General features: G+C 49.4%; 1 protein-coding gene across 2 annotated transcripts in view; it reads left to right on the top strand.

Moving 5' to 3' along the window:
* Nucleotides 1–24187, top strand: part of ABCC1 (ATP binding cassette subfamily C member 1 (ABCC1 blood group)) — a gene marked incomplete at its 5' end in the record, with an annotated part of 143173 nt that overhangs the window by 82108 nt on the left and 36878 nt on the right. For both annotated transcript variants that reach the window (XM_081089064.1, XM_081089065.1), the window contains 7 exons: nt 757–849; nt 2554–2757; nt 11357–11503; nt 13800–13887; nt 17498–17573; nt 19619–19745; nt 22126–22302. In XM_081089064.1, the coding sequence (XP_080945190.1) occupies nt 757–849; nt 2554–2757; nt 11357–11503; nt 13800–13887; nt 17498–17573; nt 19619–19745; nt 22126–22302 (912 nt within the window). The remainder of the gene's footprint in view (nt 1–756; nt 850–2553; nt 2758–11356; nt 11504–13799; nt 13888–17497; nt 17574–19618; nt 19746–22125; nt 22303–24187) is intronic.

Raw genomic sequence — 24187 nt, 5'->3', positions numbered from 1 at the left:
GCAACCAGGTGTGACACGTGGGTGGAACGTGGCCAGCCAGAGAAGCTCATAGAGACCTGGAGTCCAGGATTTTTATTGGGGGAGCTGGTCACATCGCCTCTACCTGGCACTTACAAACTTCCAGACTCCCAGCAGGAAGAGGGGTGTTCAGCACACACCATCTTGCTTGTATAAACAGTTCAGGCACAGGGAGCCACTTGCATCAGTTCTGAAAACGATGGGAACTCTCCCCAAACCCGAGCTCCCAGATGCCAGCCAAGGGCCAGATTCGTAGCAGACCTTCAAATATAATAACCTCGGGCTGGCTGTGGTAACTGTGTTCTGCTCAACACCTTATTACATCTGGTCCCAATGGTTCCAATAAAGGATCATGAACCTGCATGTTCTTTTTCATATATATTTTTATTCATTTTAGAGAGGAAGGGAGAGGGAGGGAGAGAGAGAAACATCATTGATGTGAGGGAATCATTGATCAGCTGCCTCCTGCACACCCCCTACTGGGGATCGAGCCTGCAACCCTGGCATGTGCCCTTGACTGGAATCAAACCCAGGACTCTGCAGTCCACAGGCCGGTGCTCTATCCACTGAGCCAAACTGGCAAGGGCGACCTGCATGTTCTTAAAGGGGCTGAGGTGCTCAGGAATAAAGCTGAAAATGGGTGACAGAGTGGAAGTGCCTCGAACCTGCTGGGCGGAGTCGGAGTGGTGGCTCAGGCCAGGAAGCCTGTGTGAACCTTTGTCCTCCTTCCTTCCTTAGAACCTGGGCCCCTCCGTCCTGGCCGGCGTGGCTGTGATGATCCTCATGGTCCCCCTGAACGCTGTGATGGCCATGAAGACCAAGACCTACCAGGTAGGTATCTGTCTCCACCAGACTCCAACCTGGGCCCTGGCCTGGGGTCTCTCTACTTGGATTTTGGCGGAGTTTCTTCTGCTCAGGATGTGGGGTCCTCAGCCTTGCCTACCTGTTGGGATCCCCGGAGGAGCTCTAATAAATGCCGACGGCTGGGCCCCCGTCCAGGGATTCTGATTCACCTGATATGGGTGGGGCCGGGCATCACAAGTCTTTAAAGCTTCCTGGGTGATCACAATGGGCAGCCAAGGTTGTGAGCTCCCGAAATCATTAGACCAGCGGGCCAGTGACTGAAAGCATGTCTGGAAGCCTCCGAGAAATCCTTATTTCCCCGAAATTTATTCGTGTGTGCATGTGTGCATTTTTAGGAGTTCAGTAAAAATGACCCCTGCGCCCTCTCCCCACTTTACCTTATGCTAGATACGGTGATCAACTCTTTAGTTTCTGAGATACTTTGTATTTTAAGTTCTTAAATACCCAAGTAGCAGAGTGAATGCTTACTCATTATTAAAAAATGTTCCAGTAATACTAAGGTGCATAGATTAGAAGGGGATGTCCCCTCTCGCCCACAGTGAACACGGACCTTTCTGTGCATGCATAAAGAGATCTGATCGTATAGTTAGGTGTGGTGTGTATATGTATGTTTTTGTGCTGTTGTGACCACATGTATTTTTACACGGAAGGGCCTGTTTGGCGGCCTGATGTCATCATTTGACACCGTGCCTCGGGGATTTTTCTGTGGCGTGAGTCTGACTTCATCCTCTTGAACTGGTGCCTGATGGTCCATAACAGAGCCGGGCCAGAGTTTACTTCCCTGTCCCTGCCGATGGCTATTTATGATGTGCCTGTGGAGTTTCAAACTAGAGGGCCCGGCCCCGCTGATGGTGCCCGAGGAGAGATGACTCCCAGGATTGTGGGGATGAGGCCTCAGCAAGCGGGGGTGGGGCAGGCAGGAGAGGAGAGGAGAGGCGAGGCGAGGAAGGGGCTGTGGCCCTGCCGCCTTTCACACCTGCCTTTCACGCCTGCGACATGTGGGCTTCCCTGAGCGCCACCTCTGAAACAGCTGCAGTCACGGCTCCACTCCTGGTGCTCAGTGTCCTCATCGGGGGCCCAGGCATGACCGTGGCACTCATGATGGGGTTCTTGTGAGCATTAAATGCCCAAATGCATGTAAAAGGCTCCGAAAAGTGCCTGGCACATGGGAAGAGCAAGATTTCTCTTAGCAATATTTAACAGCTGCGTGGTGTGGACACCCAGGGGTCAGAACCAGTGCCAGCTGTTAAAGAAACATTTCAGTACTTTACCGGTATTATGGCTGAAAATTCATAAAGAAAATTACGAAACAGAGGGAAGAACCCAACATCATCTCTCTTGTATTTGAATCTGCAGTGTAGGGACCATGTTCCCTTTTTCCCCTGGGTACCTGAAGGATTTTTCTTGCCTCTAGTCCTCAATCTTACAGGTTTCTTTGTGTCTAATTTAACATGATTCAAAGCAGGGTTTGTTTTCTTCCCCTCGGAGTCCCTTGGAGCGCTCTCAGGGTCAGGAGGAGGGTTCATGGCAGTGGCAGGGTTGGCTCAGTTTTCCCACCCTCAGGAAGGCCGTTTGAATAGCTGGAGGGATGAGTGATGGAGGGTGTGATGCCAAGGCCAGAAGTGAGCAGGACAGCCCCCAGATGTGGGCTCATTGCTCTTCTCTTTGAAGGTGGCCCACATGAAGAGCAAAGACAGTCGGATTAAGCTGATGAATGAAATTCTCAACGGGATCAAAGTGCTAAAGCTTTACGCCTGGGAGCTGGCGTTCAAAGACAAGGTGCTGGCCATCCGGCAGGAGGAGCTGAAGGTGCTGAAAAAGTCTGCCTACCTGGCCGCCGTGGGGACCTTCACCTGGGTCTGCACACCTTTCCTGGTGAGTGAAGCCAAGTTTATCTTGGCCACATCATTTTTATATTGCTTTATTATCATATCTAAGTATTTTTAAATTGTAACAAGGCCTTCTCCTATCACTCCCTTTAAAAAGTGCCCTGCAGCCCTAGCTGAATGGATAGGCTCAATGGATAGAGTGTCGGCCTGTGGACTGAAGGGTCCCAGGTTTGATTCCGGTCAAGGGCACATGCCCGGATTGCAGGCTCGGTCCCCAGTAGGGGGGGGGGGCATGCAGGAGGCAGCTGATCAATAATTCTCTCTCATCACTGATGTTTCTATCTCTCTTTCCTTCTCCCTTCCTCTCTGAAATCAATAAAAATATATTTTAAAAAATAAAATAAAATTTAAAAAATAAAAAGTGCCCCCCCCCCTTTATTTTATTTGTAACGCTTAGCAGCTTCTAGCCCAGGGTCCTCAAAGTAGCCAGTTCAGCAACTGTTTGTTACGGGTTCCCCATGAAATAAGGAGTTTGCACCAGAATGTCCACCAGCATCCTCTGCTTCCTCCCTCAAGAAGGACTTGCCAAGAATAAAAATGTCAGCTGAGTTAAACCGGGTGCTCAGTGCGGTGGTTGAGCTGCATAAATTCTAACATGGCCTGTGGTGCCGAGGCCTTGCCTGCTGCTGACCGGTCACAGACTTGTGTTGGCAGTGACCTGTGCACCACACTTCGAGTGGCAATGCCAAACACACTAGAAAATTTCCTTATTCTTTCACTTACTGTGTCTCTCTCTACTGGAATGTCAATTCCAGGAAGGCAGGGATTTTGTCTTTTCTATTCAGTTGTAGTAGAAATAAACAATACAATAATTAAGAAATAATAATACAAGAATAAACTCTGCTTTGTGTACTCACAACTGTAAACCTACTTTTGCCTAACCCAGTATATTCTAACGGGAATTCTATGAACTAAAAGCACACATTTTCATAAATTGTCCAACTTCCTATTACTAACATCTGGCTCATCACAGCTGAGTTGTGGGTGGAATGTTTAAGGAAACTCCTGTCTTTTCAGTGTTTGTTGAAGTATATTTGTTCTAAGCTCAGGGGCCAGACGTAGACAAGTGTGGACCACGGGCCGTAGGATGCTGACCCGGCTTAGAGGAATGGAATGTTCTTCTGAGAGTCAGGGCGTCTGCTGATTCTGCTGCCAGCTCAGGGTGTGACCTCCTCCTCTGGTTTTCACGTACTAAACACGAAGGGGCTAGGCCACAGGGATGTCACATATGGGGCCCTGCCGTCCCCTCCTCCCTTGCCCATTCCAGACATCCTCGGTCAGTCATGGTGTTCCCACCCACCGAGTTAGGTTCGAGCAGTGCCCCAGGTGACCACTGTCAGCTACTGGAGTTGGCACAGGGAGTGACTTGCCATCTCCTCGCTGTTCTGGGACTCTGTTTCCAAGAAGCCTTCCAGCTCAAACACAGTGGCATTCCAGGCTAGAAGGTTCTACCATCTTATTCTTTCACCCTCCAATCTCCCTGATTTTCCTCAGGGATTCAACAACCACCTTTGATTTTTAAAAGTAAAAACAATGTAAGACTGGATGGTAGTTATAGAGGGTGTTCATTTAATTATTTTTCTTTAAGTTGTTAAATACATGTTTATAACTGTACTAGAGGCCTGGTGCACCACATTCGTGCACTGAGGGGGGTCCCTCAGCCTGGCCTGCACCCTCTCCCAAGTTGGGAACCCTTGGGGGTCCTTAGCACTGCTGTGGAGGCAGGAGAGGCTCCCTCCACCGCCTTTGCGTTCACCAGTCGTGATCCCGGCTTTTGGCTTAGCGGTGCTCCCCCTGGTTGGTCAGTGCGCATCATAGCGACTGGTCATTCTGCTGTTCAGTCGTTTTGCATATTAGCCTTTTATTATATAGGATTCTATTTTGTATATGTGATACGTTTTATTTTAAAAACAGAAATGTATTGCTGTGGTAAAAATCGTTAAAGCTGTTTTGAAGGATCTACAACAGGGCTTGCCACCTCAGCGCTGTTGACATTTGGGACCCTGATAATTCCTTGTCTCTTTGTTGTGGGGGCTGTTCTGTGCATTGTAGGGTATTTAGCAACATTCCTGACCTCTACCCTCAAGATGCTAAGTGGTGCCTCTCCCTCCAGTGTGACAATCACAAAAGTCTCCAGACATTGCCAAATGGCCCCCCAGTTGAGAACTGCTGGTCTGCAGTGAAAAGCATAGCTCTTTTCTCCCCAGCTTCTTTTGTGTATTTCTAAAGAGAGCCTATATATCAGCATAACAGTGACTATGCATAACAAATGTCATTAAACTTATGTCTCTTTTAGTTACTTTACTTTTACATAAGTGATAGCAAATCATATAGAAATCCAAGGCGTTTTGTTTTTGTTGTTTTTTTAAAAATGTATTCTTATTGATTTCAGAGAGGAAGGGAGAGGGATAGAGAGATAGAAACATCAGTGATGAGAGAGAATCATTGATCTGCTGCCTCCTTCATGCCCCACATTGGGGATTGAGCCCACAGCCCGGGCATGGGCCCTGACTGGGATCCAAACTGTGACCTCCTGGTTCATAGGTTGACACTCAACCACTGAGCTACTCCAGCCGGGTGAAGGCATTTTGAATTGCCTTTTTTTTTTTTTTTTTAATAGGAAAAGATCTGCAGCCAGAGGGAGCAACAATAGGGTTTAATCCATGGGTTGTGTTACACTTAGGATGGGGGACTTTTTTCCCATCACCCTTTGCTCTGCACATTAAATCCTCTGATCACACCAAGTTTCCAGCTTGTCACCTGAACATGTTAGCCCTTCACTTACTGTTTCTTGCCCTGGTCTCTATCAGGAAGCCATGGCCAGAGATGCCTAGGTGCGGACTGGCTTTTCTTGATCTTGAGTTTGCCACTCAGTTTTGGGGTGGGTGATGGGCTTCCCGAGATGGAATTTGTTGAGCTGGGTGTCAGTCAGGACCTTGGCCCTGGCTGAGGCACCGAAGCCTCTGACTACATTAGGATAAAATATGTGGCCCTCGGTTCCCCTGGACGGTGTTTGCTGTTCATTTCCCTGGTGAATTCCTGAGCTTCAAGGACGATGAGGTGTTTAACCGCTGGGAGGCGTGATGGAAGACAGAGACCGCGGGAGGTCAGACAGGAATGGGGGTGCCATGTGGTGGGGTTGATGGGACTGTTTTTCTAGGTTACAGAGCCTGGCATTTATCGTGTCCACTTAATGCACTTTCCTAAAATAGCTTCCCTAGGCAGCCGGCAATATTTAGCATTTTCCATCCTGGAAGATTTGCGAGCTTGCCTCCTGCTTTACCTTGTATCTCCTTTCATTAGATAGTTACCATTCCAGGTGTCATACGTGGACCTTGGGTTTTTTTGCTTGTATCCTAGAACATAGGGGACTTGGCAAATGGTGCACACTCAGCAAGTGTATGTAGAGAAATGAATGAATGAGATATTTGAGTAAACTATTTGTCTTGCAAATAGTCAGGAACTGTTTGTCTTGCAAATAGTCAGGAACTATTTGCAAGACAGAAACTTAACTTAGATCTGACTAGGGTAAAAAAAGAAAAAAAGAATGAGGGATTTTTGAGCCACAAGACTAAAAAGTCTAGGAAAGTGCTGGTTTTAAGCATGACTAGGGTTTCAGGCATGGCTAGATCTAAGTGCACCAAAGATCTCTAGCCATCATTTAGCTCTACTTTCCTTTCTGGTTCCATTTAGCTCTATCCTTTCTGGTTTTTTGTTTTGTTTTGTTTTGTTTTGTCAGATGTGCTCACCAAGCAGTTACAGTTCATCCTGTTATCTCAGTGAGGAGACAGCCCCCCCTTTCCCTGTTAGCTCCTGCAAGGCTGTGGGATTGAGTCTCATTGATGGCAGTTGGCTACATGCTTATCCTGAATCACTACAGCCAGGGAGATGGTATTCTTAGATTAACCAGGCCTGGGTCATGAGCGTGGGGTGGGATGTGGGCGATTCCTCTTTAGCGGAAGCTTCTAGACCAGCGGTTCTCAACCTGTGGGTCACGACCACGTTGGGGGGTTGAACGACCCTTTCACAGGGGTCGCCAAAGACCACCGGAAAACACATATATAATTACATAATGCTTTTGTGATTAATCACTATGCTTTAATTATGTTCAATTTGTAACAATGAAATTGGGGGTCACCACAACATGAGGAACTGTATTAAAGGGTCGCGGCGTTAGGAAGGTGGAGAACCACTGTTCTAGACTGAGGCTGGGCGAGGTTCAGTTCCCCAAAGGGAATTGAGATGTTGTTACCAGCAACTGGGCAGTGGATGCTGGGCCGGCAGTAAGAACAGATGTCAGGTTGTTTAGGGGTTGGGCTGGCGTGGACGGTTCAGTCATTTGCCACATTTCTCCGTGGAGGCACTGTTAGCACTTAGAGTGGGACGGGTGTTCTTCGTTGTTGGTGAAGGATTTCTCCCATTGTTTACCCTCACCCATGACAAGGCGGTAGCAAACCCCAGCTCCCCACCACCTACCACCCCAGTCACCTTCACACACTTCCACACACGCCCCGACAGAGAGAACCAGGTTAGACCTATTTCCTGCTGGACTGAGCCTCAGTGAGTCAGGCAGGCTACTTCCCGGCCCAGCCGGCAGGAAGCCAGGGACCCCGTAATTGCTCCAGTGCTTTCTGTTCTCCTAACAGCCCATTGGCAGCTAGACTGAAGGTCACTGCTTCCTGCAAGTTTTACTCGGATGGGCTTAAATGTGGTTCCTTTCACTCACGGGTGCATGCTAGCAAGATAGACTGTCCTTTTGTGACCTTCCCTCATTTAATTAGCTAGAAAGCACACCCTGGGTGGAGATTTAATATGCTGATGAGACATGTGACGCATAAAGAAGCATGTAGTTACACACACAAGCGCCAAAGAGTCCCTGCCCCTACATGTTTAGATGTCACACTTACACGTCATCTTTCCCGCCTCAACTTCTTTCAAACCGTTCCCTGGCTTTTGTTTGGGGAGCAACATTTCTCTTTCTCCCTTGTTTCCCTCAATGCACCAGCTACATATGATAAACCTGCTGCCTGAGCACTACTTTATGGGGAACTCACATGATTTCCTCTCCGACATTCCCAAGAACCCAGTGGGTTCAATGGTAGGATTCTCACCTGCCTCCCAGGTTCAATTCCTGGCCAGTGCACCAGGCTCTATATCGGTTTCTGGTGATCTGTTCTGATTTCTATCCAGGGTGCCGGTAATGTCAGGATCTCCATGCTTGCCTCACCTCTGAGCACACAGTGCCTCGCACATAGTAGGTGCCCAGTTAGTAATAGGTGGATGAATGAATGACCGCTACTTCCTGGAGAAGCCAAAGCTGTGGGTCTGACCGGGGCCATATGATGTTGCTCCCTCTCTACTCACGCCCTGTGCCACCGACAGCCACCCCATCACTTGGGCTGACGGAGCTGGTATGTTCTGGTGGCGAGATCCTTGACTCCTGGTGTTCTCCGCTGCTGAAGAGACACATCTGAGTGTATGCTCTCCTGCCTTCAGGAAATCCACCCAGCTACCCACCCACCCACCCACCCACCCACCTATCTATTCGTCCATCCATCCGCCCACCCACAAACATTACCTGAGTACCTACCTTGATTTAGGTGCTGTCATGGGCACCGATGATAGAGCAGTGAATACCACGGACACAATTCCCCGCCCTCATGGAGTGTTCATTCATCCTAATTGGGAGAGACAGTAGGCATAACAAACACATCATATAGTGTGCTGCACGGTCGTAAGTGCTATGGGGGAAAAAGACTCGGGCTAGAGCCATAGGGAAGGCTTGCAGTTTTAAATAGGATGATGGAAGACCCTATGGAGAAGGGGACACTGGAGTCTTTACTTGTTGGAGGTGAGGGGCCCCACCAAGGAGAAGAAAGAGTGAGTGGAAGGGCCCTGAGACTGGACCTGGCCAGCCCCAGAGAAAAAGTAACCATGGAGGCCAGTGGGGCCGGAACCGAGGGGCGAGGAGAAGAATGGTAGGAGCAGAGGCCAGACAAGCTACAGACGGGACGTTTACAAATCAGGTGGGCCTTCGGGCCCAGGTCAAACTTTAGCTTCTATCACAGCCGTTCTCAACCTGTGGGTCGCGACCCCTTTGGCGGTCGAACGACCCTTTCACAGGGGTCGCCTAAGACCTTCCTGCATATCAGATATTTACATTACGATTCATAACAGTAGCAACATTACAGTTATGAAGTAGCAACGAAAATAATTTTATGGCTGGGCCACAACATGAGGAACTGTATTTAAAGGGCCAGAAGGTTGAGAACCACTGTTCTAGCATAAGCAAAAAGGACTGGTTTGGAGAATTGGGCTTTTAAAAATGATTTGATATTTTTATTGAGATATAATTCACCACTTTTAAGTGTAACATTCAGTGGTGTTTAGTATATTCACAAGGTTGTGCAACTGTCACCACTATCTAGTCCCAGAATATTTTCTTCATCCCCCAAAGAAACCCTCATTGGCCTTCACTCCCCATGCGCCCTGCTCCCCCAGCCCGAGGCACCCACCCATCGACTTTCTGTCTGGGTGGATTGGCCCCTTCTGGGTATTTCCTGTAAATGGGACCCTGTTACTCTGTGGCTTTTGTGTCTGTCTGCTTTCACTTGGCATCAGGTTTTCAGGTTCATTCAGATGTAGCCGGTGTCAGCGCTTCCTTCCTCTTTATGGCCGAGTACTGTTCCTCTGTGCGGACGTATTTGGGGAGTTTGGAGTGAGGAGTGCCTTCGGTTATATAAGAGGCCACTGCCTGGGGGGAGGAGCCAGTGTGCAGCATGAGCACCTCGCCTCCCCCTTGGCCGTGGAGCTGGAAAATGTGTGGGCCGTGCCGCAGGGGCACCCAGCTGGTTAATGTCAGAGCCAGGGCAGAACCAGCTTCGCTCCCCAGTGCCTTGCTCTCGGAACCAGTTTATAGATTCTTTGGAAGAATAATCCGAGGAGCTGGGACTGAGTTTTGTAACAAGAAATAAAAACAGCCGCCATATATTGCATTTTTCTGTGTCTGTGCTAAGTGCTCCGCCTGAGCCCCGGGCCTCCTGCTGCAGCAGCCCAGCGAAGGTGTGTCAGGATCCCCATTTTGTAGATGGAAAATAGAGGCTCCCTTGGAGAAAGGAGGTGCACACCCACCTGGTGTGTGGCCAAACTTACGCTTTTAATTTTTAAGCTTTACGACCTTCTAAAAGATAACACAGAAATGAGGCAGCTGAGACCCTGAAAATACTCTGAACCACAGCCATACCAGAGACTTAGACTGGAACACAGACAGGCAGGGCCCCGGCAGTTTATTACCCACCCCCCCCTCATCCCTACCCCCAGTGATTCTGGGAGTCTGGGGCTGCAAGGGGCTGGGAACGTCTGTTCATCTGCCGGGTTCAAGGTTTTCCAGACGAGACCGCCCCTGCTTGCATGTAGCAGATGATCTCTTGGGATGCCTGTTGTTAGCCTCCCCTGCGCTGCTCTGTCCCGGCGGTGAGGGAGGGGTGCAGACACTCACACATTGATCTTTTCCCTGCTCCCTAAGCCAAGCAGCCTGGCCCTGGATTACTCAGGGGTCCCTCATTTCTCCTGTTTACGTGCTGTCATCTCTAACAGCTGAACCCAAATTCTGGCCGCCTGAGTAGTAACATCCCAGGAACTTAAAGCAAAGTAGTAAAACCACAAGGCTTGCTGAAAGCGGTTTGGCTCAGTGGATAGAGCATGGGCCTGCGGACTGAAGGGTCCTAGGTTCGATTCCGGTCAAGGGCATGTACCTGGGTTGCAGGCACATCCCCAGTAGGAGATGTGCAGGAGGCGGCTGATCGATGTTTCTCTCTCATTGATGTTTCTAACTCTCTGTCTCTCTCCCTTCCTCTCTGTAAAAAATCAATAAAAATAAAAAATAAAAAATAAAAAACCACAAGGCTTAAGGCAAGTCTGACTTTGTGGGGGAGGAAGTGGCTATTGGTTTTCTTTTTTCTTTTTTAAATAAGTCTTCCTGTCCTGGGGGTATAAAACCATGTAAAGGTTTATGAGCTGGAAGGAATTTTGAAAGTGGCATTAATTCTCCACCTTCACCCCCATTTCACAGATGAGACAGCTGAGGCATGGGGAGAGGAGGTGACTTGCCCAAGGTCTTATTCGGGGTTCCTGTGTCCCAGGGACTGTTCTAGGCATCAAGGATCAGTCATGTGCCTTTGTGGTGTTTACATTTTAGTGCAGGAGCCAGACAGAACATACATATGTTACCACACTAGATGGTGATAGGTGCCGTGAAGAAAAATAAACCATTTGGATGGGAAGGTTGTTTGGGCAAAGGGAACAGCAAAGGCAGAGGCCCAGAGATGCAATCATGCTGTGTTCTTGGGGAATTCTGGTGTGCCCCAGAGGACGTTGGTGGTAATTTGTGCTCCTGGTCATTTATTTATCCGTTCATTTTCTGAGTGTTATCTTGGGCGTCTTCTGCTGCCTCCAGTGGCCAGTGTAGGTGGTTGCAGCTCACAAGGGGAGGGCCTGAACACCTGGCTGGGGGAGTGGGGAGGGTACCTGCTCCCAGACTGTGACTGACGCAGGGACACAAGTCAGTGCCGGCGTTCTGCTTGCAGGTGGCCCTGTGTACTTTTGCCGTCTACGTGACCGTCGACGAGACCAACATCCTGAATGCCCAGAAAGCCTTTGTGTCCTTGGCCTTGTTCAACATCCTTCGTTTTCCCCTGAATATTCTGCCCATGGTCATCAGCAGCATCGTGCAGGTACGGGCGAGGCTGGGGGCTGCAGGGAGGGCTCTCCTGGGAACAAAACAAAAGGGCTTAGCTGTCCCCCTGCAGGCAGTTCCCTCCGCACCGGGCATCCCGCTGCGCCTGGCCCCGTGGCTTTCATGCTTTTGGTCGTACCCCAAAGAAAGAAATACATTTTAGTTCTTGACAAGGAACTCACATACTGAGGATTAATGCAGCCAGGCTTTCCCGTGCTCAGTAAGATGCTTTCTGAAGTATTTATTCTTTTCCAGTCCGCAGTGTTCCACCCTCCCCTATTCCCTAGTCTGTCTTTTAAAAAATGCTTCTCTTGACCCATTAAATTGATTTCACCAGCCACTAATAGGCCTTGACACACCATTCCAAAAACCCCAACCTAGACCACCCCCAGAAGCCCTAAAATTCATGCCGTGACTCTAAGGAGAGGGAACTGCTCTCTCCACTTTAACACCATTTGAAACTCCCACCACTTGCCTGCCAATCGTGTTTTTCACACTCTTCTGCCTCGCATTGCACATTTTCAGGTTGAAAACCCCGTTTTCAGCCGCACAGAGGAATCAGTCTTAAGATTTGGTTGTACAACTCTGGTTGTAGGCTTTATTTAAAAAAAAAAAAAAAGCAGATAAGACCCCTTTTTATTATGAAACATTTCAAACGTATACAGAAGTAGAGACTAGGATAATGATGAACTTTGTGTACCCATCACCCAGATTCAACATTATGTCACACTTGTTTATAAGGTCGTTTTTCTATCCCTCCACCTCCCTCCTTTCATTTCTTTTTTGTTCTTTGCTGAAAATTTTTAAAGCAAATCCAAGACCTCTTGGCCATTCACCCAAAAATACTTCTGCGTGCCTTTCTTCTTGCATAGCCGGAACACCATTATCGTGCCTAACAAAACTAACAGTCCTTTCTTAAAGTAATACTCAGCCCAGCTGAAAACTTCCCAGCTTTGCTGGCAGCGGCAGAGACAGCACCGGTGTTAGACCCGTGGGGTCAGACTGGACCTGGGTTCAGCAGCCTCGGTACTTGCGTTCTGGGTAGGGAAGATTTCAGAACCAGGATTCAAAGCATAAGAGAACATTTATTTGGAAAATCTCAGAGGTTGAAGAAGGAACTCGTAGAAAAGATGGGCTTAGGAAACAAATTATAGAGGTAAAGGAGGGACCCTTGGAGCTTAGGAGTGAGGAAGGTAAAGGTGAAGTGCCTGGGGGGAGGGGACGGTTAAGGGGGCTGGGGAAAGGCACAGGCCTGCTCCCAGGAGGGAGAACTGCTAGGTCCTCTGTCTTAAGGGTTTTAAGGGCGGACATCGGGCGGACATCTTAGGGGAGGTCCCAGGAGAAGATCTCAGTAGAATATTCAGCAGCTTTCCAGGTGTGTCCTTTTAGGGTCAATGCAGCTGGTCCTGAGGTCAGCAGTGGTGTCACTTGTCTGGTTTTGCTGCTTTTCGGGGCCTGGAGCCGAAATACAACTTGAGGCTTAGATGTTATCTCTAGGGAGGGAAGGTCAGGGGTCCAAATCCCATGCCCAGCAATATGAAAAGGTCAGGGGGTCCAACCTGCATGACCAGCGATATGCTAGTGGAGGAAAGGTCACCTGAGGGTGAGGTCCTGCCCTACATTTGTCCTTTGCGAGGCACTCGGAGCTTTCCGCCCTGTGACCTTCTGTATCTGGCTCATCGCCTTCGCTCTGCTCATGTCTAACTGCCTAACACAGATCGTCTCATTAATGTCTTTACAGACGGGCTATTTGAATAAGAACCGTTGTGTGTGTGTGTGTGTGTGTGTGTGTAAATCTATTTTTATTGGGATATATTTGACCTATAACTGTAAGTTTAATGCATTGGTATATTGCAGTACGATACCACCATAGTGTCAGGCAGCACCTCAGTCACGTCACAGTTATCATTTCCCTTTTTGTGATGGGAACAGTTAAGATCTAGTCTCTTAGCAATGATGCTGTACATTCAGTCCCAGGACATACTCATCTCCTTGCTGCTCATTTGTGCCCTTAAATGGGACCATTGCCTTTGGTTATTATGTTAAGTCCCTTTGCATCCAGGAAAGTCCTTTTTAATACCGGTTGTGGGATTTTAAAGGAAAACACATTAGAACTGTTTTACTTGTTATTCTAAGGTGAATGCTGGTTTGGGGAAACGCAGAGCCTTCAGAAATGAGGGAGGGTGTGGGCCCTCTGCACCCAGGGCAAACCCACTGAATGTTAGCCTGGGGTCTGTTTTGCAAAAATCCTTTCAAAAATAACCATGTCTTGTGTATGTTTGCTTCCTGTGTAGGCGAGTGTCTCCCTCAAACGCCTCAGGATCTTTCTGTCCCACGAGGAGCTGGACCCCGACAGCATCGAGCGACTGCCCATCAAAGACGGTGTGTGCGTTTGGTCAGATTGCTGCCCTCAACTCAGCTGTCCTCCGTTTGGCTTTGCCCAGCAGCTTGTCTGTGAGGCCGCAGGGAGCAGGGTCTCTGCAGGGTGGGTGGACTCTACAGCCTTGTCTGGCAGCTCCCAGGGGGGTGAACTTGCACTTCTGCTTTCTTGCTGAGAGGCACCCGTGGGCGAGGCCTCTCCCTGAAGGTCAGCTTCCGGAGTACCTGGACTTTAATTCTATTCTGGGCAGATGCACAGACAGAACTAGGCTGTTGGAGACTGGCCAGTTGTGTGCACTTGGGCAGGTCCCTTCACTGCTCTGAGACTCAGATTCCCCATCTGGATAATGGGAATGGAGGTACTTTTCTGTGGCAGAGGGTTATATGGGTTTTTATTGGTAAGTTCATTTATTTTGTAGCTTATTAATGCATCCTTTCCCAGCCAAGACCCCTGACCAGGGATCTGATCCATGGCTGTGTCTCCAGGCACTTAATCATCGGCTTTAATAGCACTCACAGCAGCGGCCACTTTCATGTCAGTGACATTCCCTCCATGGTGCTCTGTTCTAAGGACATCGATGTAATATCCCATCTGCTGCTCCTTGTGGCACAGAGGGGGGGGGGCTGTGGAAACCCCCATTTTACAGATGAGGAAACTGGCCTCAGTAACTTGCCCAGATCTCCCAGCTAGTACAAACTGGAATCAGGATCCACACGACAGCCTGTGCTCTTAGCCACTGAGTGGATTTGTTGTAGGCGGTGAGAGCAGCACCAGGTGTCTGATGGGTAGGGTCAGACCAAACCTGGGTTCAGCAACCTCAGTACTTAGGTTCTGACTAGGAAAGAATTCAGAGCCAAGACCCAAACTATAAGAGAACATTTATTGGGTAAATCACAGAGGTACAAGTAATTCCTAAAGAAATGGGCTTAGGAAACAAGTTATAGGAGTAAAGGAAGGGCCCCTTTGGGAGTGAGGAAGCATGGGGCAGGGAGGGGGGAGGGGGAGGGGGAGAGAGGAAGGCACAGGCGTGCTCCCAGGAGGGAGAGCAGCTGGGTCCTCACCCTAAGGGTGTTTTGAGTGGAGACTTTAGGGGAGGGCCCAGGGGAAGATCTAAATAGACTGTTCCACAGTGTTCCAGGTGTGTCCTTTCAGGGTTGTGGTCTCCACTGATTGATTGGCCGGCACCAGGGCAGGGGGTCATTCAATGCAGCTGGTCCTGAGGTTGGTTTTGTTGCTGATCTGGGCCTGGAGCTGAAATACAAGTTGAGGCCTAGATGTTCTCTCTGGGGAGGAAAGGTCAGGGGGTCCTGGTCCAAACGCCTGGCCAGAGATAAGCTAGGGGAGAAAAGTCACCCTGAGGGCGAGGTCCCACCTTACAGATGTCTGTTGCTAGGCACCTGGGGCTTCCCACCCTGATCTTCTGTACCTGGCCCATCATCACCATCCTTGCTCTGTTCGTGTCTGTCTGCCTACCACATTTGAGTACCTACTATGTGCCAAGCACTGTTCTAAGGGCTCTCTGCGTATTGCCTCATTTACTCCTCATCACAGCCCTCCCTGTGGAGTCCATCCCATTATTCTCAATTCTGTTTTACAGATGAGGAAGTTAGGCACAGAGAAGTTAAGTCACTTGCCCAGAGCCATCCAGCTAGGAAGTGGCAGTGTAGGGATTTGAGCCCACACAGTGTTGGCTCCAGCGCCCCATGAATGTGCGTATGTATCGGTTATAATGTGTGCACATTACCTGGCACCTCATAGGTTTTCAGGTGTCTTCAGTGGTGTGTAAACACCCAGCACAGTGCCTGCCAGCCCAGGAATGGTGGTCGTTACTGCTCTAGTGCGACTGAGATCTGCAGCGTGTTCAGCTCAGGCTTCGCACTTACTGACGTTCCGGCAGATCGTTCTTTGCTCTGGGGTGGTTACAGGATGATGAGCAGCATCCCTGGCCTCTACCCACTAGATGCCAGTAGCCCACATCCCTATTTTTTTAAAAATGTTTTTATTGATTTTTAGAGAGAGAAGAAGGGAGAGGGAGAGATAGTAACATTGATGAGAGAGAAGCATTGATTGGTTGCCTCCCGCACGCCCCCTACTGGGGATTGAGCCCGGAAACCCGGAATGTGCCCTGAGTGGGAATGGAGCTGGTGACCTCTTGGTTCATGGGTCAGTGCTCAACCGCTGAGCCACGCCGGCCTGACCACACCCCAGTTTTGACAGCCAAAAATGTCTTGCTCCCCATTCTGTCCTTTGGGGAGCAGAGTCACCCCCACTTGAGCACTAGTACTCACTGGATGCTGGAATCTTCCTCCTGACTTCCCTGGCCTCTGGTCATCCAGTCCCTGCTGTCCTGAGGATCTTTGTCCCCTCCCCACCAGAGGACACAGGGAGAGGCAGCATCCACACCAGGGTTAAATGTCTCTGCATAGCCCAGGGCCTAAATTTGGGGCAGCCAGTGGAGGTTTGAGCTGCTGCAGTTCACAGCTCACTGCAGGCGTCATGTTGCAAAGCCCCATCCCAGCCTCCTGGAGCCCTGCAGACCTCAGCCCCTCCCTTCCTGCCCTGGTGGCAACCTGCTAGGCATTTTGACCTTCAGATGTTTATCCACACCTCCAGGTGCCAGACCTGGCAGCTTTCAGCCACTTCTCCTGGTCCATTAGCTTGTCAGTCTCAAGTGGCTTTTCTTAAAATTTTTTTTTCCAGTTTCCTCCTGGTTCTCCATTTTCAGTGGGGATGGGAGGAGGGAAGGAGGGAAAAGGTTAAGTTAGGTTAACCAGTAACTTCCTCTCACCACAACTTTTTGTTATTGATGTGTGGAAGAATTTTCTTCATTTGATAACTGCAAAACACCCCCATCTTATCTCTAGGTGGTTTTAAGATGGCTCATAATTAGAGTCAAATTTGTGTTTTTTTAAGTGAGGGACATGGAGTGAAAGGAAAATAAGAGAAGGGAAAGGGAATGAGGACAGAGGAGCCCTGCATGTATGCAGGCTTTGCCTTACCACCCTCCCCCTGCCATACCCCACGGCCTGCTTCTACAGCGGATGTGACTGCTGTTTAGAAGGACCTACTGTGATGAGAGGATGAGTTAGGGGGCACCCCTGAAACCCAGGAGTTGGGGCGCAGGGCTGCTTTGAACATAAAGGAAGAGGCCCTGGGGCGTGGTGAGGGCCAAGGGCCAGCCCACGCTGATGGAGAGAAGCCCAGTGCAGGAGGGTGCTCCCTGTTGCCGTTGACCTTGGCTTCTGCCCGGCCCTCCCGGCCAGAGCTGGCTGGCGGAACCTCCCAAGACAGGGCGAGGGAAGTCCCTGGCTCCCTGTGCTCCCCGTGGGTCCCCCCACCTCTGCGAGATGGGCGTCGGGATGGCGCAACCTCCTGCCTTTCAGGGCGGAGCCCTCTTGCGGTTTCCTTTTGCTTTCTGGGTCTGAGGCCACCTCCAGAATTGCTGGTTGGGTTCTTTAGAAACTGAGACAGATGTAACCAGATGATGCCTAGCGGAACTGTCTAGCCTCTGGGGTTGAACTACACTTGATTAGAAAAAAAATCAGAGCCTGCTGCTCACTCCCAGTCCCGTGACTTCATTGTGCCTGACACGCTGTGTCTGCTGCTTTTCAGGCGGGGGCTCGCACAGCATCACCGTGAGGAACGCCACCTTCACGTGGGCCAGGAGCGACCCTCCCACCCTGAATGGGTAAGCCAGGATGTGGACAGGAGCACAGGGCTCTGGGCAAACATGGGTTCAGTGCCAGCCATGCTCCAGCTCTATGACCTTGAATAGGTCCCTTGCCTTTCTGAGCCCCACTTTACTCATCTGGGGAATAGATGCAGTCACACCTGATGAGAGTGTGCCTGGCACAGAGGGTTCCCTTTCATTGTAAGTGACGGAAACCTTGCACAGATAGGCTTAGGCAACAAAGGGAGATTTTTGCTGTGAGTAACTGAGAAGGGCCACTTTCAGGTACAGTGTGATCCAGGGACTCAGTGCCGTTAGGATTCTCTGCATCTTGTCTTTGTTCTGCTTCTCTCTCAGACGGCCTCTCCCTTCATGATGGCAAATGTTTCCTGTTCACTACGGGTGTGGATTAGGACAGCGGTCACCAACCCTTCGGACTTGACAGATCACCAGTGGTCCACGGACCACTGGTTGGTGACCACTGGATTAGGAGACCTGCCTGCCTCTGATTGGCTCAATTTGGGTCATGTGCCCCTCCCTGAGCCAATTACTGTGCCCGGAGAGACCCAGCACACTGATTGGCCAGGTAGGGTCCCAGACTGTGATGCTGATGGTGGTGGCAGGCAGGCTTGAGTCTGTCGTAAGGAATTCTTGTCTGCTGGGATTTGCTCTCAGGAAGGAATTGTTCTCTGTCCTTCCGGGGATCTCCAGCTGCCTGGATCAGCCTTTCTCACCCTCTCCTTCCCTGGTACCTTGCCCACAAGGCACACGGTGTCCAGGGAATTGACCTGGCTTCCCAGGCAACTTGTTAAGTGCCTCTTATTTCCTCTGACTGGAGGCCTTGCTCAGTGGTTTCTAGGCCTCCTTAAGGAGTCCCCAAAACACAGGGCCAGAAGGGGCCAAATGTATCCCCCATGCCCCTGAGCAAATACCCCCTTCCTGGGAGCCAAATTACAGAGAAAAGGGTCTGTATCACATCTCCCTGAAAATTCTTGGTGGGGTTGCATGTTTAGGAAGTTCTTCCTTGTGTCTGACTCTACTCCTGCCTGCTTCAATTTTAGCTTTCCTCTCTCATTCTACTCCACAAGTATATACTCTATGTCTGTGCTCTCATCTTTTCTTCTGTTCTTCCAGAATCAAAGGCTGTCCTGTTCCTCTCCCATCTCGATTCCCCAAATCTTTATTCATCCAAACTTTCTTTCTCCTCAGCCTATAAAGTTATTCCCGTCTCACCTGGATGATTGCAAGAGCTGCCTCCCTGAGCCCCCTAACCCACCCCCCTCACTGCACAGGAACAAAAGAATAGTCAGTGCGACCGTGCAGCAGGTCCCCAAGAATCAGACAGTGGGTGACAGCGAAATCTAGCAGCATTTCCATGAATAGCTTGAAAATCCTAATAGCAGCCGTGGAAAAGCACAGCCAGTGTGAGCAACCCAGCAGTTCCCTGGACGTGCCGCCCTTCTGGTGGAGGAAATCCTAGCTCTGACACACCCTGTGACAGGCAGTCACTGCCAGAGCGTGAGCTTATTTTCTTGTACCTGTCAAAGGGCAATTTCAGTGGAGGCCACCACCCACCTTCAGGATGGGCCTACCCTCCCTGCCTCATCTGTGTCATTGACATGTCAATCCCTGACCGTACACGCTACTCAAGCCTTGGCCTTTTCTTAAGCTGTTCTAGGTTTCTGTGTCTGACACACGCTTTCTCTTCCTTCAGAGTTCATTTTGAGGTGCCCTCTGCCCCCAGGGCACCTGTGTTGTGCCCCGGGGCAAAGTGAATAGCCCTGCATTTGGCTGATCGCTCAGGTCTCTGTTTTCTCAGATGTGCTGGCATCTCAGCACCTGGCCTGTGCCTCACACAGGAAAGGCCTGAGACTGTTCACTGAGCCAAGCACAGCAGCAGGAACACGGGAGAAATGTCCACATCATAGAGGCGCTCGACCGCCCTGCCTTCCGCTTCTCTCTCTACTCAGGGTACACCCAGCTCCGTGGCCCAGGGCACCGGCCCCTGTCGACCTCTTTCAGGTGAGAGCATGACTGAGGCACTGTGTGTTGTGTCTTTTCAGCATCACCTTCTCCGTTCCAGAAGGTTCCTTGGTGGCCGTGGTGGGCCAGGTGGGCTGTGGAAAGTCATCTCTACTCTCAGCACTCTTGGCCGAGATGGACAAGGTGGAGGGGCACGTGGCTATCAAGGTGAGGACAGGGTGAGCGGGAGCCGTGGGGGCTGATGGGTGAGAGGAAGGTCAGGTGCGATGCTGGCTTCTCTTTCATGTGGTCCCCGGGCATGAGGCAGGAGCAGCAAGGTCTCTCTCTCTTGTTCTTTCTCTCGCATTCTTTCTGCCCTTCTGTGCCATCCGGAAGAAGTGTCACTTACTTCGTGCTGTGTCCGAGCACCAAGCATCGTGCCAGGCCTGGAGTGGGCACTCAGTACATATTTAGGAAGCACACAAATGTTCGCTGGTCTGCTCACTGTCTCTCGTTTCCTCCCCATCTCTGCTCCTCAGTGTACATCTCGTGACCTCTTTGTCCATGAGTCTTTCTGGCTTGTTCTCTCTCTACGGAGCTCTCCGTGTGTGTGTGTGTGTGTGTGTGTGTGTGTGTGTAAAAGTAACTAAACTTAAGATTTCTGATTTATGTCATTGGAATGTGATCTTAGAGAATTCTTTTTAAGGGAACTGTTTAAAATCTGAGTGTGTATTGAGTTCTTAATATGGGGCTAAAACAGACTGTGGTTTTATTGCATTTAAATACACAGAGTACTGTGAACGAAGCTGTTATCTTCCTCAAGAGAGAGTCTGAGAGGCTGCTTCAGTGAATAAATGAGTCCTTTAGAAATTAAGAGTCTTGTTTTGCATTTAGCTCATTCCCCATGAAAGCCTTCTCCTGGGGTAGGAAAACCTCCCTCAAAGTTTTGTTGGTACCAGCGGTACCTGCAGTGGGGTCTGCAGCAAACCCACCTTGTGGGATGTTTTGGGAAATACTACACACTCTGGTTCCCTCCCTCTTGGACACGTAGAATAAACATTAATAAAGTAAAGGCTCTAAGAAATCCTGCAGGGAGAAAGAAACCTATTTAACTTTGGTTAACCCAGCATGGTCCAGCCATATTTGCCCAAACCTTTTTATTATCTATGTGGAAACTAGTTATAGCCCAGAATTACTGTCTCTTGGAATCTGCTTTTGGGATGCTGGTTTATGCCATTGTCCCTATTTCAGTGCACAATCTTTGTTGATTAAATAATGCCCTTTAGCCTAATATGCATTAGTAAAAAGTATACATTACAGTAGTTGGTTCCAAACTAATATTGTCTAGCTGTTGTTTTAGGAAATGTTCTGTCATTGCTTTCAAATACATGTTATGAAGTAGGATCAATGGTCCACGTGAGCTGGGTTACTGGGAGAAAATTACAAATCATGTAGGGACCTATGTCGCGTTCTGTTTCATTAACCCTGGATTTCCCCAACCACAGCCCTGTTGACTTGTTGGGCTGGATAATTCTCTGTTGTGGGGCTGTGCTGTGCATTGTAGGGTGGTTAGCAGCATCCCTGGCCTCTATCCCGGGACACCCGTAGCAGCCTCCAGCTGTGACAACCAAAAGTGTCTCTCGACATTGTCAGATGTCCCCTGGAGGGCAAAATCACTCCATGTTGAGAACCACAGCTTTAAAGGAGAAAGCTTTTAAATAAAGAAGTGATGGATCTGGAATGGGAGGGCGCACTGAGTATTGGGTTTGATGAGGTTAAAGGTTTATTTGTGATGGTTATTTTGCCCGGGAAGGGAGTGCCTAGCCCTTTTCTCATGGCCTTCTTGATACCTCACATTATGTGGGAAGAAAGACACCACAGCTTTTGAAATGGACGATTTTGACACAGAAGTCCTTGCTTAAATTTCATCAAGGAAATTTCCTCAAGACATGCTTTCCTGATGTTCCTAACTAGGTCTTTCTTTTTTAAAAAAATATGTTTTATTGATTTTTTACAGAGAGGAAGGGAGAGGGATAGAGAGATAGAAGCATCAATGATGAGAGAGAATCATTGATCGGCTGCCTCCTGCACGCTCCCCACTGGGGACTGAGCCTGCAACCCAGGCATGTGCCCTTGACCGGAATTGAACCTGGGACCTTTCAGTCCGCAGGCCGATGCTCTATCCACTGAGCCAAACCAGTTAGGGCAGGTCTTTCTTTTTAAAGGACTGTTTAAAGGTCTCATATGTTTTTCTCTTAGCATTTGCCACAACTGTAATCAGTAATTTTTGTAATCGATAATTTCCCATTCTTGGGAGGCATTTTAGTCCACTGATGGAGGCATTCAGTGAATTTTTACTAAATGCATAACTATAATCTCACCAATGAGGATTTTGATTCTTGAACTCCCGATGTTGGTCAGTGTGGGTTCTGATCTCAGCTCTGGCATCCATTGTCCTTTGTGACTCAGTTTACCTCTTGTTGAAACAATGGGTGGGATGCATTCGCTTGTGAAGGTAGGGCCTTTCTGGCATGTGGTGAGCTGGCTGCTATCTTGTTAACCAAGTACGTCTCCCTGTCTCTTGCTTTCTTCTCCACTTGCCAAGTAGGGCTCAGTGGCCTACGTCCCCCAGCAGGCCTGGATTCAGAATGATTCTCTCCAAGAAAACATCCTTTTTGGACGTCAGCTACAGGAAAGGTACTATAAGTCTGTGATAGAAGCCTGTGCCCTCCTCCCAGATCTGGAAATCCTGCCCAGCGGGGACCGGACGGAGATTGGTGAGAAGGTCAGTATGTCTTCAGCACGGACCCTGTAACAGTCAGTTATTGCTGTGTAACAATCACAAAAAATCTCAGTGACTTATGATGTTAAACACTTATTCCCTTACTTGTGGGTGTGTGAGTTGACTGTGATTGACTGACCCAGACCGGGCTCAGCTGGGCAACTCTGCTCCATGTTGCAGGCCAGCTGAGCTTGGCTCCAGACTGGGTTTGGCCCAGGACTGCCCCACATGGCTTCTTTCTGGGGCCTAGGCTGAGGGGGCAGCCGCTCCCCAGGGGTAAGTTATTCTCATGCTGAGAACAGAAGCCCAAGAGAACAAAAAGTAATATGATGTCCCTTAAAGCACACTGTTCTTTCCACCACAAAGTGGGTAGGTCACTTGGTTGAGCCCAAAGACTAGGGACCAGGAAGTGTGCTCTACATTTGTAGTCATGTGACTGCAAAGTCCCATGACAAAGGGCACTATACAGGGAGGAGGGGTGTCAGTAATTCAGATGTTCACAGTCTCTTTCAAATCAGTTATAATAAAATAGCTGACACTGAGCATTTACTATGGAGTAGGCACTAGTACATACAGTGCTACACATTTTTTTAAAAATATTTTATTGGTTTTTTACAGAGAGGAAGGGAGAGGGATAGAGAGTTAGAAACATCGATGAGAGAGAAACATTGATCAACTGCCTCCTGCACACCCCCTGCTGGGGATATACCCACAACCAAGGTACATGCCCTTGACCGGAATCGAACCTGGGACCCTTCAGTCCACAGGCTGACGCTCTATCCCCTGAGCCAAACTGGTTGGGCCAGTGCTACACATTTTATACATGTTTTGTCTTCACACAAGCCTGTGAGATGGGATTTACTGTTTTCCCCCGTTAGTGGTTGAGGAAAAGGAGGTAGGGAGAGGCTAAGTGACTTGCCTGAACCCCTTCCCACCTCCGGGCCTTTGCACATGCTTTACTGACTGGCCAGCTTGTCTTAGCGCCCCCTGGTGGTCACCTGGTGTGCACCAGGCAAATGCAAATGTTCCACAGCAGCATCAGAGAGCTTTCTTGTCCATTTTCAGTTACAAGACAGTGGCTCAATCAGCTTTCTTAGTTGATGAATAATTTATTTCATTAGAGGGAAATCTGCCAATCAGCTTTTTGAAATTATTATTCTTTTTTTTTAAGTGCCTGTATGTGCCACTTGGTGACTCCTAACTCTCCTTGTCTGGGCCCCAGCACCAGAATCTGGAGGAAGAGAATATGATTGGCTTAGCTCAGGTCTTGTATCTGCCCCTGGACCAGAAAGCTGTGGCCAGAGGGACCAAGCAGAAAAACCTGGCTGCCAGGACACCATCTTGGTGCATGGGGATGGAGGGCATCTCTCAGGGAGGCTGGCAGCTAACCCACTGGGTGTCCACTTTGATTCCCAGCCAGATATGGAAATGGCAATGAGTTATCCCTCATGGGAGGGACAGGGCTGCTGCTGTGTGGCCCATGTGGTGCTCTTGTGCGAATTAGAAAATGGTACCTTTCCTGCTAGTGAGTAGGGCTGGGTCCCAGTGCCCGCAGGGTGCAGCCCGCCTGGACTGTCTGAGGCTTCACCAGTGAGTGCTAGATCCAGAGTGAGCTCTCAGAAACCATCAGCTGTTAACCATAACAACAACAACAGCCCTAGACGGTTTGGCTCAGTGGATAGAGCATCAGCCTGCGGACTGAAGGGTCTCGGGTTCAGTTCTGGTCAAGGACACGTACCTCGGTTGCAGGCTCAATCCCCGGCCCTAATTGGGGAGGCAACCAATAGATGTCTCTCTCACATCGATGTTTCTCTCTCTCTGTCTCTCCCCCTCCCTTCCACTCTCTCTAAAAATCAATGGAAAATTGAAAATCCTCGGGCAAGGATTA

Source organism: Myotis nattereri (assembly GCF_964212035.1).
Source record: "Myotis nattereri genome assembly, chromosome: 4".
In the NCBI taxonomy this organism is placed as follows: Eukaryota; Metazoa; Chordata; class Mammalia; order Chiroptera; family Vespertilionidae; genus Myotis; species Myotis nattereri.
This window is presented reverse-complemented; position numbering and strand designations above follow the sequence as displayed.